At 35.4% G+C, this 16,787-nt stretch overlaps 1 protein-coding gene across 5 annotated transcripts in view; it reads right to left on the bottom strand.

Annotated features, from left to right (window-relative positions):
• The window catches only part of Slc39a10 (solute carrier family 39 member 10), a 120,595-nt gene that overhangs the window by 14,285 nt on the left and 89,523 nt on the right, over nt 1-16,787 (bottom strand). For all 5 annotated transcript variants that reach the window (XM_069995695.1, XM_069995697.1, XM_069995696.1 and 2 more), the window contains 3 exons: nt 14,892-15,099; nt 2,445-2,614; nt 1,008-1,196 (listed from right to left, as the gene is read on the bottom strand). In XM_069995695.1, coding sequence (XP_069851796.1) covers nt 1,008-1,196; nt 2,445-2,614; nt 14,892-15,099 — 567 coding nt within the window. The remainder of the gene's footprint in view (nt 1-1,007; nt 1,197-2,444; nt 2,615-14,891; nt 15,100-16,787) is intronic.

Genomic DNA, 16,787 nt, shown 5'->3' with positions numbered 1-16,787 from the left:
GGATATGGAGGTTTAGTACTGCTCAAGGGTTTAATTCATTTCCTTAAAAATACATTCATAAGTGTAATATCTGGATCATAATAGAACTATGTTTTAGTTTTTGAGGAACTCTTCACTATGGTAGCTTCCCATTAATACTATGGAAGAGTTCCTTTCTTTCCATGGCTTCACCAAGCTTTTATTTTTTAATTGACTACAGCCATTCTAACTAGGTGAGATGGTAGATTATAGGTATTTTTCTCTTGGTGGGTTCTGGAGCAGGAAGCTTCACATATATGTTGAGTGTATAATCCTATCTCCTCACTGAGGTTTTGATTTGCATTTCCCTAAAGGGAAATTTCTATTCATTTCATTGCCATTTTTTTTTACCACTTTAAATACTAAATGATACATAAAAATAAAAACTACATGTAGTGACTCCATTCTATGTTTTGATACATGTGTAAATCGTACAACATTTAAATCAGATTAGACATACTTATTTCCTCAAATATCTCACCTATATTTCTATTTGGTGAAAACTTACAAAATTCTTTCTTCTAGCTTTTTTAAATTTATAGTTTGTTGTCATTTATAGTCACCCTACTATACAGCACACCAGAACTTCTTTCTCATTTTTTCATTTGCAATTCAAAATATCACCTAATAAGACTGATATCATAAACTGGTCAATAGCTTTATCCATCTTATTTAAATCACTTAGATGAGATGCTGCACAAATGATGCAAAAATTAGACTGCTAAAACTTGAACAGAAATGCCAAAAAAATGTACTAACAAAAAAAAATGAGTGACACTGAAGTTAGCCTTTTTTTATAATATTAACTATTAAAGACAAAGAGAAGAGCTGCTAATGTCACTGTTGGTAGAAGGCCCACCAGAAAAAATTAAGGAAAAAAAAGAGGTAAGACATCAACATCACAATTAAGAAAAGGATATGTCTGGGAAAAGATGATTTTTGGTTTGAGTCTATATCTCAGAAAATGAAATGCGTTAAACAGTACTTACTCTTTGTTGTTTGTAGTGTTTAAACATTCGGATGCAGTGTTCAATTATAAACAACAAGTAAATGCCTCCAAGGGCAACAAGTCCTTTCAACACAGCATCATATTCTTCCAGAAACTTCTTGGGTTCATGCCCATGAGAATGTCCGTGTCCATGTGCGTGCTGGTGACTGTGATCGTGTCCACCCTGCGACTGTTAATAAAAATGAAGACGTTTCTAAACATGTGGCTGAGATGGTATTTCACATTCGGGAATCACAAATTACAATTTCTTACATAACACAAAATACTTACTAGCATTTATCTCAAAATTTAGTCTGGCTATTTTTATTTTTAACACATAAAAGTTGTATATATTTATCAGGTGCTATCTAATGTTTCAATACATGCAAGCATTATAAAACGATCAAATCAGGGTAAGCATATCTAGCTCTTGAAAACATTTGCAATTCTTCCTTCTGGTTTTATAAAAACAAGATAGTTCATTATCCTTAGAGTCATCCTACTATACAATAGCTCACTGAGAATCCTTCCTCCTATCTAACTATGACTTAGTACCTACTGAACAACCTCTCCTTTGTACTATCCCCAGCCTCTGGTATGGTAAACACTTCCACTCTTACCTCCTATAAGATCACTGGTTTTTTTTTAATATAAATGAGATCCTAACAGTATCTTTTAATTTTCAAAGTGTTCCTTTACATAGTATTCCACTTAAAGAAGTCTTCAATTTAATTTACATTATTACTCTGTTGTCTGGAAAGTACGATGCTTTGTAATAAAATAAGTACCATAAATTTAAGCCTTGTGCTGGTGGCTCAGGCCTGTAAATCCAAACTACTCAAGAGGCTAAGCCCTACAGAAGTTTGGTTCAAAACCAGCCTAGGCAGAAACATCTTTGGCAGTCTATCTCCAATTAAACAGAAAATAACCACAAGCTGGAACATGGCTCAAGCTGTAACACACCAGCTATGAGCAATCAGTCCAAATCAGAGTGTAAGACTCTAAGCTCAAACCCCAATATAGACAAACACCAACAACAAAAATCCCAAACTTTTAAATGCTTCTATAGGTAACCATAAAATGAAATACATTAATTATAATAAAAAATTACCTATATAAAAATAATAATAAAAACTATGATAAAAATATTAACTGTAAAAAATTATATACACAGTTGTTAAATGTTTTTTGTATACATTTTTATAAGGCTTTCTTGATATACCACAAAAATAAAAGACATATAACTTATTGCTATTTAAAAACCTGATGATGCAATTTGCTTCAAAAACATTGTTATCAAAACAATGAAAGTGGGAGGGGGTTTCATTCTATAATCAAATAAAGCAACAAAAATATGAGCATAGTATTACCACAGCTTGTAACTGAAGAACACTATCCTCTTAAATACTTTTTAAAATAAATTAAAGAGATTTCTTACATGGGGCAGTAGATGAAGAAGGGCATCTCCACTCATTGTTCCTACAGCTAACGCAACAAGGAATGTCAGAAGGAATTTGAAGCATCCTTGGTTAATGATGGGAACCAAAATCACACCCAGCAAGGAAAGCAGGCTAATGACAGTGATAGAAATGATACCACAAATCCATGCTGTAGGAGAAGAAGCGTCAACATTATAGTGAGACACTAGCAAACATGAATTCGTCTAATATAAAGTTTAAGTAATAAATCAGATCAAAATTCAATTTATTCACATAAACGGTTAAACATAAACAGCTTTATGGTTATAATAATTCAGAGCCAGGCATGGAGGCACATGCTCAGAAACAGCGAATCCAGAGGCTAAGGATCACAGTTCAAAGCCAGCCATGGCTGGAAAGTCAATTAACCCCCAGAAAACTGAAGTGGCAATGTGGCATCAAGTGGTAGAATGCTAGCCTAGAGCAAAAAAGCCCAGGGACAGCCCTCAGCCCTAAATTCAATCAAGCCCTATGACTGACCAAATTAAAAAAAACAAACAAAAAACCAGGTTGGGTATAACTCATAAGTAGAACACTTGCCTAATATGCATGAGGCTCTAAGTTTTGTCACCAGGGTAGGAAACAAAAAGGATAATTCAGTTTTTCCTTCTATTTACTCTCTCCTCTGGCTTTTTGTACATTTGCCACTTAAAAAATTCTCATTATATGATTATACTAGTTCAGAATATAAAAGAAATATTTTTATAGTATAACTTGTAACATGTATGTGTTACAAAGAAGAGGAATTAGTGCACATAGTTCTTCATTCAATCTATTCAAGAGATACCAGAAATATATGGTAAGTGTTTTGAAGGCTGGATATTTTCACTGCAACTTTTATTGATGACCTAACTAAAAATGCAAAGTTTCTTTAAAAACAGCTTATTTTTTAAATCTACTTAAAGTCTCATTTGTAAGTTTTAATCTAAAATACTATTCTTAATAACTACTGAAATATTTTATACTTATATGTGATCAAAGTAAATTGTTCATATCTACATTATTACATAATTTAAAATTTTTAAAACACAGTAGATAACATTTGTAAATACACTTAATGCACTTCATCAATTACATTTATTCAGTGGACATTTTAGTCACATCATCCAATGACACGGACAAAACAGTCTAAACTCATTAGCTAAATTAGTTCACAGAATTAAAACAATAGGTCATCTAATGGTCTATTAACAGTAGCTTTGTGTTTATACTCTATCTGAACAGGTAATTACATGTAGAGGAGCCTAAGAAAGCAATATAGCACCATTAATAAACAGAAGGGATCTAGCCACTAGGTCTACTAGACAGATTCAGTGCAATAAGCTTTACAAATATTTTGATGAAACAAAGAAGCAGGAGCTCAATTTCTACAAAACTAGTGTCAGGAAAAATTTTTTCAAAAGGTTTAACAAGTTTAGTACTAATATTTGTACTATGAGTAAAAATCCCTTATCCAAAGAGAAAAATTTATAATCAAGCAAAGTTTAAAAGTTGACTTAATAATGATCATAAATTACTATGTTCCTTGTTCCCTGGTAGGAGTAATAAAATTGGTGAGAAAGCCTGATAGAATTCAATTCAGAAAAGTGGCCACAGGCACAGATTTTAGTTCTGGGGGTATAAAGCTAGTCAAGCTATTACCCAACTAAACCAATAAGGTTTATCAAAAATACCAGAGCTCTCCATCTCCAAGCTATTTGGGGGGCGGGGGCAGGTAAGGGGATGAAGATGAAGGTGAGGTAATTAAGAAAGACAGGGTAATTCACCTACACAGGATGAAGAAAAGTTGGCATCAAAAATATTAACCTGAAGAGAAACTATGTCTGGTACATGAATATATGATTCTTCTTTCCAAGTATACTTTCTCCTAGTTTGGAAGTAATCCAATCAAGAAGCAATTCATCTCAAAGCAGTAACCTAAACATAACCTCAAAGAAAAAAATGCATTGCACTAAGTAATTCATACTCCAAGATATTCCATAAAAGAAGAAATCAAACAAAACTATAAGACCCAAATAATATATGAAAAATAAACAAACTTATTATGTTGAGAACTTAAAAATTTACTAGAAACATTTTAGTCAGAATTATTTTGACCAAAAAAAAAAACTCTATATACCTCATTAAAAGACAAAATTAACACCATGAGAACTGATCTTAGGAGTATAAAAGGTTCAATTTCCATATTGCAAATCACCATGGAATTCTTGAGTAACAGAATAAGTGAAATGGAAAACAATAAATCAGGAGTTGAGAATAAAACAGAGGAGCTAGAACAAAAAGTCAAAGGTATGGGGAAAAAACTCAGAATCTACCAAAGGGAAATCCAAAAATTGGCAGCCAAGAGATCAAATTTATACATAGGTATGATCCATGATGGGAAAGAATTCAGAAATGATAATAGAGAACTTCCCCAATTTTAGGAGGGAAAAATCTCATCTACCTGACAGAAGCATATAGAATCCCCAGTAGAAAGGATCCAAGAAGAAACACTTTTAGACACACAACAGTAAAAACATTAGACTTTGAAAAGCAAGGAATTGATTTTAAATGCTGCAAAATCAAAGAAGGAGCTATATTACAATGGAAAGAAAATCAGAATCACTGAAGATCTCTCCCCACAAACTCTCAAAGCAAGGAGAGCCTGGAATGGTATTATCCAAGCCCTGAAGATCAACAACTGCCAACCCAGACTGGTGTACCCAGCGAAATCAACATTTACATTAGATGGTGAAACCAAAACCTTCCATGACACACAAACATGAAAGGAATCCATAAACACTAAGCCAGTATTACAACCAATACAAAGGGAAGTATACAATCTGAAGAAAACAATCAAAATCAAGGAAAGACATTAGACAAAAATCACTAGAAGACAAACTTAGTAAGCACAGGAAGAGGAAAGAAGCAAAATACAGGAAATCAAGAAAATGGCACGAAATATGACACATCTCTCTATAATAATTCTAAGCATTAACGGGCTTAATTCCCCAGTCAAAAGAAAAAGAACAGCAGACTGGATCAAAAAAACAAGATCCATTCCATTTGTTGTCTCCAAGAACTTATAGGTATAGGCAGGAACTTCTTGAATAGAGTCCCAGTGCCATAACCACTAAGAGAGACTAGACAAGTGGGACTACATTAAAATAAATGAGGCTTAGTGGTCTAAGAGTGCTTGCCTAGTATTCATGAAGGCCTAGGTTTGATTCCTTAGTACCACATAAACAGAAAAAGCCGTTAGTGGCACTGTGGCTCAAGTGGTAGAGTACTAGCCTTGAACAAAAGTAGCTCAGGGCCAGGCGCCAGTGGCTCACGCCTATAATCCTAGCTACTCAGGAGGCTGAGATCTGAGAATCACAGTTCAAAGCCAGCCAGGGCAGGAAAATCTCTGAGACTCTGATCTCCAATAAACCACTCAAAAACTGGAAGTGGCACCGTGGCTCAAGTGGTAGAGCGCTCACCTTGAGCTGAAGAGCTCAGGGACAGCGCCCAAGCCCAGAGTTCAAGTCCCACGACCAACCAAAAAAAAAAAAAAAAGTAGCTTAGGGACAGCACCAAGGCCCTGAGTTCAAGCCCAGGACTGGCAAAAGAAAATAAGGTTTCTGCACAGCTAAGGACACAGTTACTAAACTAGAAAGAAAGCCAACCAACTGGGAAAAGATCTTTATCAGCAATACATAAGACAAAGGCCAAATATTCAATATAGACAAAGAGTTCAACAAACTAACCCCTCTCAAACTTAATATACCAATTACTAAATGGGCAAGGGAGCTAATGAGAGGCTTCCCAGAAGAATGGTAAAGAAGCACATGAGGAAATGCTCCTCATCTCTGGCCATAAAGGAAATGCAAATCAAAACAATCCTGAGATTCCATCTCACCCCAGTTAGATTAGCCAACATTTTGAATTCTAACAATACCAAATGCTGGCAGGTATGTGGGGGGGAAAGGAACCTTACTGCACTACTGATGGGAATGTAAACTAGTACAATCACTCTGAAAAGCATTGAGGAGTTTTCTCAAAAAACTAAACACGTAGACTTTCCCTATGATCCAACCACAACACTTCTAGGCATTTACCTCAAATATCATGAACCAGAATAGAAGAACACCTGCACATCCATGTTCATTGCTGCACTATTCACAATATCCAAGATATGGAAACAACTCATGCTCCACAATAGATGTGTGGATCCAAAACATGTGGTAACTATGTACAATGGAATTTTACACAACCATTAGAAAGAATAACATAATGTCATTTGCAGGGAAATGGATGGAACTAGAACAAATCATGTTAAGTGAGGTAAGCCAAGATCATAGAGACGAAGGGCACATGTTCTCTTTGATATGCAAAAGTTAGACCTAAAATGCACTGGGATATGGTAAATTATACAAGACAAAAGTCTTAGGAGAGAATCACAAAGGTTCAATACCCAAACACCTCTTCATAGATATATAAAATAATATATATAATGAAACGAACAGCAAAGGATTTTTTTTAATTTGTTTTTCTTTTTCTGATGATTCTGTATTCTTTATATAGGATGCATTCTTGTGCATATCTGTGGAAGGGTGGGAAGGAGAGCACAAAATTCAAGGGGGAAGGGTATAAGCGCAGCAATGGAGTGCATTGGACATTGATGAAAGTGAACTATACAACTTGTGGGTGAAGATGAGATGAAGGGGGGAGAGAATGAGGGACAGATGACACTGTAGGAAAGGAAATGTACTTATTACCTGATGCATGTAAATGTAACACCTCTGCATATCATGTCTATAATAACAATTAAGTAAATTAAAAAAATAACTTCTATCTGGTTAAAAGTGTCTTCAATGTGAAAAAAAAAGCTCAGAGAAGATTATGAAGTCCAAATATATTATAATGTTTCAAGATCATTACATGAATTTCAAATGGTTTTCAGTCAACTAGCAAAATGTCAAATATTTAAATGACAAAGTAACCAGAATCTAATATACTAATTTAAATTTTCAAGATATACAAGTGAGACTGGCATACTCACATACATAAAACTAGTAAAATGCTTATACATGTATAAGGGTGGTAATAATAACAACAATAATAATAGAAAAAGCAAGTGTCTGCAAGAATGTGGAGAAACTACAATCATTGTATGCTGTAGAAGGGAAGATAAAAATGGTATGGCCACTGTGAGAAACAGTTGGATAAAAGTCTCAAATAGAATTACCATATGAACATACAATTCTACTTCTAGGTAAATACCTCAAAGTCCAAGGAAATGTTTGTATACTTACTATGGATAAAGGAGGATTATTTACAAGAGCTAACTATCCAAGTGTTCATGAAGAGTTGAGTGGATAAGCAAAATATGCAAGTTATGGAATATTACCCATCCCATGGGAAGAAATTCTGGTACTATAATATGAATGAAATCCAATGACATGATCCTAAATGCAATAATTATGAGGTAGTAAAAATCATAAAGCAGGACAGGGCATTGGTGGCTTATGCCTGTAATCCTAGCTGCTCAGGAGGCTGAGACCTGAGGATCACAATTCAAAGCCAGCCCAGGCAAGGAAAGTCTGTGAGACTCTTACCTCCAATAAACCACTAGAAAACTGGAAGTGGCGCTGTGGCTCAAGCAGTAGTGTGCTCGTCTTGAGCTGAAGAACTCAGGGATAGCGCCCAAGCCCAGAGTTCAAGCTCCACGACCAACCAAAAAAAAAGAAAAAATCATAAGAGAAGGTAGAAAGAGGTTTGCCAAAGGCTGGGATATATGAGGAGCTACTGTTTAATACAAATAAAGCTTCACATTTACAAGATGAAAAGAATTATGAAAACAGTGGTGACAACTGTGTAACATTAGGAATGCACATGTCACTGAATTGTATACTTAAAAAGGACTCAGATTGCCAGGCATCAGTGGATCATGCCTGTAATTCTAGCTACTCAGGAGGCTGAGATCTGGGGATCGTGGTTTAAAGCCAGCCCAAGCAGAAAAGTCCGTGAGACTCTTATCTCCAATAAACCACCAGAAAACCAGAAGTAGTACTGTGGCTCAAGCGGTAGAGGGCTCGCCTTGAGCTGAAGAGCTGAGGGACAGCACCCAAGCCCAGAGTTCAAGACTCACAACCGCCCCCCCCCCAAAAAAAAAGAATCAGATCACAAATTCTATTATGTGTATTTTTAAAGTAAAAGAATTGGAAAAAAATAGTTATAGTAGCTAATGTTACGCTATTTGTATTGTACCACAACTTTTAAAAGTTAAATTGGTAAGTGGCAATGTCTAAATTAATCCCAGGAGCTGCAGACATAGCTAAGCGGTAGAGGGTTTGCCTAGCATGCACTGGACCCTGGACTAGGGTGCAGGAAGGCATAAATGGGGGACCTAAACTCAAAAGTCCTTTAACTTTTAAACTACTATTTATCCAGGAATCAAGTAAATCCTTGGCCAAGTGTTTCACTTATCACTCACATGTTTGCCCTACAAAAGTGACTCTACAGAAACCAAGATTTGTAAGAAAAAATGTGTAGCTACACATGAAAAAACCATTTTCTTAGTTAATCTAAGTGGCAAATTAAAAAAAATTTTGAGCCACTTATAATAAAGGAAGAAAGGCAAAAGACTGCTAAAATATACTTATCAGAATACACTATTTCAGTACCACCTAATTATATCTATGTGTGTGTATCTTATTCAATGGTTTAATTGCATTTTTAAAAAGTGATTTCAGCATTTTAGCACTACAGAAGTCATTGTCTGCTCTTTATTAGTCTTCGATGTAACAGTACTCTAACCTGCAAATAAGTTATTTTGAATTTACTGTATTTGAAATATTTTCTGGGGGGGGGGAGGAGGGGCAGGGATGATATGAGAAGGTATGGGAAGGGGAAACAAAGGAGGAGGCAACAATGCTTGGTAAGAAATGTACTCATTATCCTGCCCATGTAATTGTAACCCCTCTATATGGTATTTTCACAATTAAAAAAATAATTAAAAAAATATTTTCTCCTGTTACCTACTTATGTTTAACTTGTAATATTTATGTGTAAAGACACATAAACTACTAACTTCTTCAAGACAGGAAAATCTCGTTTATACTACTAACTTCTTCAATATAGGAAAATCACTTGTTTTGATTTGTAACTACACTTTTATTTGGCATAAAAGATATCACTGGAGATTCATCTTTTAAAATAAACTTATACCAAACTAACAATATACAAACTATGAAATGCAACTAGAAAATGTTTTCTTTATTTGTACCTAAGATAGTATATGCAATAAAAAGTGCTAAATGTCTGAAACAAGCTTCACTTATTCTGCAAATTAGGTTGCTTAAAACATTAAAGGTCTTCAAGCTTAGTTATTCAACAACTCCCTTTCTCATTATCAAGAGAGAAAATGCATTCTTTTAAAAAGAAGCGCTCATCTGTGGAAACTTTCTAATTAACTTGGTGCCGAGCATGTGCAAGATGGCAGTTTTCTACACTGTTTCAGCATTTTAATTGGCAGAAAATGCTTAGCGGCCTGTTCACAACCCCCCTTGGTAATTAAGCGAGGGTCAACTCTATGACTAAATGAGCCAATCTTGTGAAACAAATGATTTCCACCATGCACAGTATACAGCATATTTGGTTTACAGCAGTCTTTGAACAAAGTTAATGAGGTAGTAGCTGTGTCACTATGGGAGATTTATATAGAACAAGTTAACCTTTCTTAATGGTGTAGCAGTCATTAAAAATAATTACTAGCAGGGCATTCTCTGTAACAATTATTAACATCTATCAGGCCATAATTAATTCAAGCCGCATTTCTGACGCTGCTAATAACCACCTGCAAACAACTCATCAATATTCACTATTAGTAAGGTATTTGTTTTCACGAATACTATTTCCTCTAAGGTTTCACACTGAATAACTTGTAACTTTTAATATTACTACAGTTAAATATCTATTAACGTCTTCATTACAACATATGGATTATAGAAATATTACCAAAGACAACTCTAATTAAAAGTCATAATCCAAAAATGATTATGTGAAACCAACTGGAATTTCTAGAAGTCTTCACACACACAAAAAGCTATTGGTTTTAACTTCAACCTTGTCAATTTCCATTTTCCCTTTACAGAACAAATGTATTTTCTAATATATTATATGTAATATATCTAATATATTATAATGCTGGTTTCTCTTTTTCTTGCGCTATGGTAAGGGACTTGTGCTGTGCTTTAGAAGTGTTACTCACCTGCATGAGGTCAAGGAAGATGACAAATATTATGTATCTCAAGCCCAGCTTGTGAACCTACCTAATCTGTCTTCACTATTCTTACCAGTCCGAACCCAGCTTGTCTAGTTTAGAAGACAATTCTTGAGGATTTTTTCACCAACTAATCTATGCTAGGAACAATGCATATTTACTCTCTATCATATTCCTGTATCTTCAAGTCCTTCAAATACCACTCAAAATAGATGTTTTTAACTTCCTCCTTTCTCAGTCATTTTCATTGTGGCAAAGCATTCTTCAGAACTCGTTCTGTAGGAAGCAGCAGAGCAGGAAGCATATCGGTGGAGAACAGTGCTTGCCATTCTAAGCTTCGGACAGAGAGTCTGGAGTTCATATTGCAGCTCTTCTAACCCAGCAGCTAGGTTAATTAGCTTCTCTAAACCTTCTCTTCCTCAGTAAATGGAAACAAATCAAAGTACCCATCTTGTGGATTTAATAAATGAAATGAGCCAAGTACAGTGATGCATGTCTGTGGTCCCAGTTACTCCAAAGGCTGATGCAAAGAATTGCTTGAGTATAGAGTTGAAGGAAGCCTGGGCAACATAAGGAGACCCTCAACTCAAGAATATTAGATAGGAGTAAGGGAAAGTGGGAGAAAACAGCAGATGGGGCAACAACGTTCAATAAAAAATGTACTCATTACCTTATGTAACTATAACCCCTCTGTACATCATCCTTCCAATAAAATAAACATGTTCACAAAAAAGAATATTACAGATAAATGAAATATCCTTTTAAAATAATTTAGCACATAAGGTTCCAATAAAGATAGCCTATTACAATTTATTTATCTAAGGTAATTTTTCTACGGGAAAAAATTAACCAGAAGTTGAAATGTAATTGACCTAGTAGTCTTATTTTGCTATAAAATAACAGCATTTCCTATTATTTGTATTCTCCGAAACTTTAAGAAATAGCTCTATCTTAAATAAAAATCTTAAAAACACTGATATCTGATATTTATAAACATGCTTATTTTATTTCTCTCCTATGAAATTTTAAAACAGTCTCATTTGTTTATCTTCCCCAAATTCGGGTTTTATTCCATATTCATATACATCATTTTAGTCACTTTGATTACTACTCTACAGGCCATCTTGGCCCACATTTCAACCTAACTTTATTTTTCTAAATCTATAGTAATTCCATCGTGGTTTGGCATGTGGTGAAGTACTACATGAAAATTTTCAATCAATGTTTACTAGTTTGACTGATATACTTAATGATCTTCAAAGATGTATTTTCAGCAAACATCTCTGCTGAATTGTAGCTGAAACTTTGCAGACTAACACTAATAAACTTTTCCATTCAATCAATGTAAGTGGTTGCTTTTTCCCAAAGTTCTCTTTATTTAAAGAACTATAGAAAAAGAGATGAAAGCTCCAGCCATTGCCTTTAAGATCTGTACTAGAAGAGCGATATTTAGGTCTGCCAATGAGGGGTGATTAGTAAGTGAACCCAGACAGTCTAAAGAGTATAGTAGTATACTCTGTAAAGAGTATAGTAGTCATGTAGAAAATAACAGAAAAAAATAACATAATACATTAAGGTTAAATAACATAATATGTTAAGGTTATCAATGAAGACCCCCCCCAAAAAAAGACAGAATGAAAGGTAAAAATAGGATGCAAAGGCACAGAGTCAGAAGTATTACAGAAAGTCTTTGTGTCAAGTAAGGGACTTTGAACGTTAAGAAACACAGCGTAGGGAAGGGATGGTAAGAGGAAACAAAGGAGGAGGCTACAATGCTTGATAAGAAATGTACTCATTATCTTGCCCATGTAATTGTTATCCTATCATACAGTACTGTCACAATAAAAAAAATTAATTAAAAAAATTAAAAAGATAATACAGCATAATACAGATATCCATAAGAAAATTATATATATAGTTATATATACACACATACGTGTGTGTGTGTGTGTGTGTGTGTGTGTGTGTGTGTGTGTAACTAGCATATCATATCAACTATATGCTCTCTGGGAAAGAGGTGAAGAAAAGTATTAAGTGGCTGAAAAGCACTAAAGAATGTAAAAATATGTGTCAAAAATTATAAAGGTAGTATCAGATTTAGCTAAATTAAGAAGATAATGGCATAAGAATTATTTGTCCACCCAAACCTTAGGGTTTATGGGCTTTTTTATTAGGCTTTGGCATTATGGACAAGTTAACTTTTTGAAATGTGGGCCAAGCTAGATGCCTGTGGCTCCCACCTGTGATCCTAGCTACTCAGGAGGCTGAGATCTGAAGATTGCAGTTTGAAGCCAGTTCCGGCAGGAAACTCTATATGAGATTCTCATCTCCAATAAACTACTCAAAAAAGCTGGAAGTGGTGCTGTCGCTCAAGTGGTAGAGTGCGCGCCTTAAGCAAAAGAAGGTCAGGGACAGTCCCCAAACCCCAGAATAAGGGGGAAAAATGCTTTAAATGAAATGTGGGCCAAGGTGGTCTTATGATAATAATAAAATTATGGACAAGTAACTTCCTTATGTCCTTATATATATATGAAAAAGATTCACAAAATATCTTCTTCAAGATGAAATTTAGTGGAAAACACATATAAATACAGAGCAAAATGGTTAGTCATCAAAATTATATTCTCCAGCCGTATTACCCACTGGTTCTGAGATCTTGGGGATACTATTTAAGAAAAAAATATCATTACTTCATAATGAGAAGTAAAGGAATTGAGTTTGGAAGAGTGTCTACAATGTATTTTTTTTTTTTTGGGTCCAGTCATGGGGCCTGAACTCTGGGCCTGGGTGCTGTCCCTCAGCTCTTCAGCTCAAGGCTAGCGCTCTACCACTTGAGCCACAGCGCCACCTCTGGCTTTTTTCTTTTTGCTTATGTGGTGCTGAGAAATTGAACCCAGGGCCTCAGGCATGCAAAGCAAGCACTCTACCACTGAGCCACCTTCCCAGCCCCCTACAATGTATTTTTTTAAGTAAATAGAAAAGTATGTATCAAATTTTAGCTATCACTAAAAAAAATTCTGTATCAGAGGATCTCATTCACATTTTAGAAAGATAAATATAGTTTAAGTGCTATAGATATTTTATAAGGGGAACAAGAACTTTGGCAAAGAAGGTAATAGAAATGTCTCCTAAAACGACAAACAAAAAAATTGATCCAGGCACCCAATGGTTTACACATTCTCAGGAGTCTGAAAACAGAAGGATGTTGGTTCAAGGCCACCCCAAGAGAACAGTGTATTAATTTATCCTGACAATAACCAGTGAAAAGAAGAGGCTTCAGATGTATCTCAAGTGGTAGTCAGCCAGGAAATATGAAACTCTGAGTTCAAACCTCAGTAGTGCCAATCAAGCCAAATTTAGGGTAATAGGCAATATAGTGGAATTAATTAGAAGATATTTAAGAGATAGTCAAGTGGATTTTGTAACTGATTATACCTAAGGAAAAAGGAAAAAGGTAAAAATAGAAGAAAAATTCACAGTTCTAGATTCTATCAAAAGAAAGATTTTTTTGCAGCATTTGCAATCTAATAAGAAGTACAAACTTTCTTTCACATGGTACTAATTTTGAAACAGTAAGAGGAAAGTACTTGTAAATATTGAAGTAGAGCTATCCATCTAGCTAGCTGTGTATAATGGGGGTAGGGGGAGCCCTGAGAATTTTAAAAATGGCTTTACGTTTATTCTAGTTGAAGCTCTCTAAAAGTAAGGGTGATAAAGTTCATGCTAACCATCTGGCATTCCTCAGACATTCCTGGAGTTTAACCACACTAGCTTCTTTCCATTTCTTTAAACATGTAGTAATCTTTGCTTTTGGCCAGAGGTTCTATCACTACTAAAAGTTAATTATAACATCAAATAATTTTAATTAAGGCGTTCATTATTTAAACTTGCTCATCAAGAAGGATCCAGTTATCAGAAACTTATTTCCTTTTTAATCTAGTTTTATATCCATAGCAAAACATTCCTTCACAATGCCAGAATAATGTTGGAGCCTCCTGTCTTCCTACAATATTTTTAAAACATTCACACTTAAACCTGATAAATCACTAGAGTCTGACACTAATAAGACAACAAATTGACATTCCTTTCTAAGTGAACGGTAATTTGAAACATAAGTACAGATAGTATTATAAGGAGGAAAAAAATTAAATCTCTTTCTTACCTGATGCCCCTACATTTGCCTTATCTTCAGGAACCAGATTTTTATCCTTATTTATATCTTCAACTAAAAGTTTGTCAAAATGCTCAATACAAAGCCTGCTGTCGATCTGATAGAGCAATGCAGGGCAAAGGTATGTAAATAGGTCAGGTGAGATGGGAGCATTGGCACCATGGCCATAGTATTTTAACAACTGAGTGACGTTCAAACACTGCAAGGAAATTGACAAAACAAGGTAAGTAAAAGAATGTCTTGAAGATTGTGCAGAAAAAATAAATTAGACAATAAAAGTATTCTATTAGTTGAAAATATACCTAAAATCGAACTTTATAGGAATTTATGTAAAAAAAATTGTTATGAGGATGCATTCAATCTTGCTCAAGACTTTCTATAGGCTTTAATCAGTTTTCTACTCCAACACATGAAAGATAATGCTTTATAACTATACCCTCAAGATTCTTATGGGATAAGTACAAACATCATTTCTCTATCAAATTATAACCATAATTGACTCAAAATTCATAATATGTAGCTTAGAGATGTGCTTAGGTGGTGTACTTGTACAAAGCTCTAGTTATAGTGCCAGAACAGGAAAAAAAATCACATTCAAAAAGTGGGGGTGGGGTGGAGGTGGGGGAGCTAGGTGCCAGCGGCTCATGCCTATAAATCTAGCTACTCAGGAGGCTGAGACCTGAGAATCATGGTCCCACCAACCTGGGTGGAAAAAAGGTAAAAATAAAACATCATCTCATCTCCAATTAACCAACAAAAAAGCTGGAAGTAGAGATGGGGTCAAGTGGTGGAATGCCAGCCTTGAGCAAAAAAGTTTAGGGACAGTACCCAGGTCCTAAATTCAAGCCTCAAGACAAGCACAAAGAGAAAGAGAAAAGAGACAGACAGACAGACAGACAGACAGAGAACATGGTATTGAAAAATTCTATCCCAATGTGAGCCACAGTAGAAAAAAATGCAGTATGTACAAAACCCTTGGCTTGACCCCTAACACACACACACACACACACACACACACACACACACACACACACACACACACACACACACACACACACACACACACACACACACACACACACACACACACACACACACACACACACACACACACACACACACACACACACACACACACACACACGAACAGCTTCATCCACTGGTATTTAAAAATAAAACAAAGTAGAAAACAAATGGCAAACAAGTTTGGATCTACCATAAAGTAATAATTGATACCTACAATTAAGACAAAGAAAATAGTCCTGCCCTTCTTGCAGTTGTATCTACTGGTTACCAGCTTGCTTATTGACCTGTCTCTCTGTACCTGATTTTATCTACTCCTCCCCAAAAAAAGACCCCCCCCAAAAAAATATAACAACAACTAAAACCAGGAGCTGAGCACTAGTGGATCACACCTGTAATCCCAGCTGATCTGGAGGCTGAGATCTGAGGCTCTCAGTTCCAAGGCAGCCCAGGCAAGAAAGTCTGTGAGACTCTTATGTACAATGAACTACCAAAAAACCTAGAATGTATACCTGTGACTCGTGTTAAAAAGCACTACTAGCCTTGAGCAAAAATGCTGAGGGATAGCACCCAGGCCCTGATTTCAAGCCTCAGGACCAGCATTTAAAAAAATAAATAATCAGGAAATAAATCAGCTATCAGAACCAGAAAACATAAAAAAAAAAAAAAATCTCCTCAGATCCTAACTGCCACCACATGCTGACATGCCTTATTCAATGTATGTTCAAAAGCCCTAAGAAGGTCTGGGAATGTGGGTGGCTTAGTGATAGAGTGCTTGCCTAGTATGCGTGGGGTTCAAGCCTTGGGGTTTAATTCCTCAGTAACACATAGACAGAAAAAGCCAGAAGTAGCACTGTGACTCAA

The sequence above is a fragment of the Dipodomys merriami genome, unplaced genomic scaffold (genome assembly GCF_024711535.1).
Source record: "Dipodomys merriami isolate MVZ:Mamm:240054 unplaced genomic scaffold, mDipMer1.0.p SCAF_49, whole genome shotgun sequence".
In the NCBI taxonomy this organism is placed as follows: domain Eukaryota; kingdom Metazoa; phylum Chordata; class Mammalia; order Rodentia; family Heteromyidae; genus Dipodomys; species Dipodomys merriami.
The sequence above is the reverse complement of the archived record's forward strand: the minus strand, read 5'-3'. Positions and strand labels throughout refer to the sequence as shown.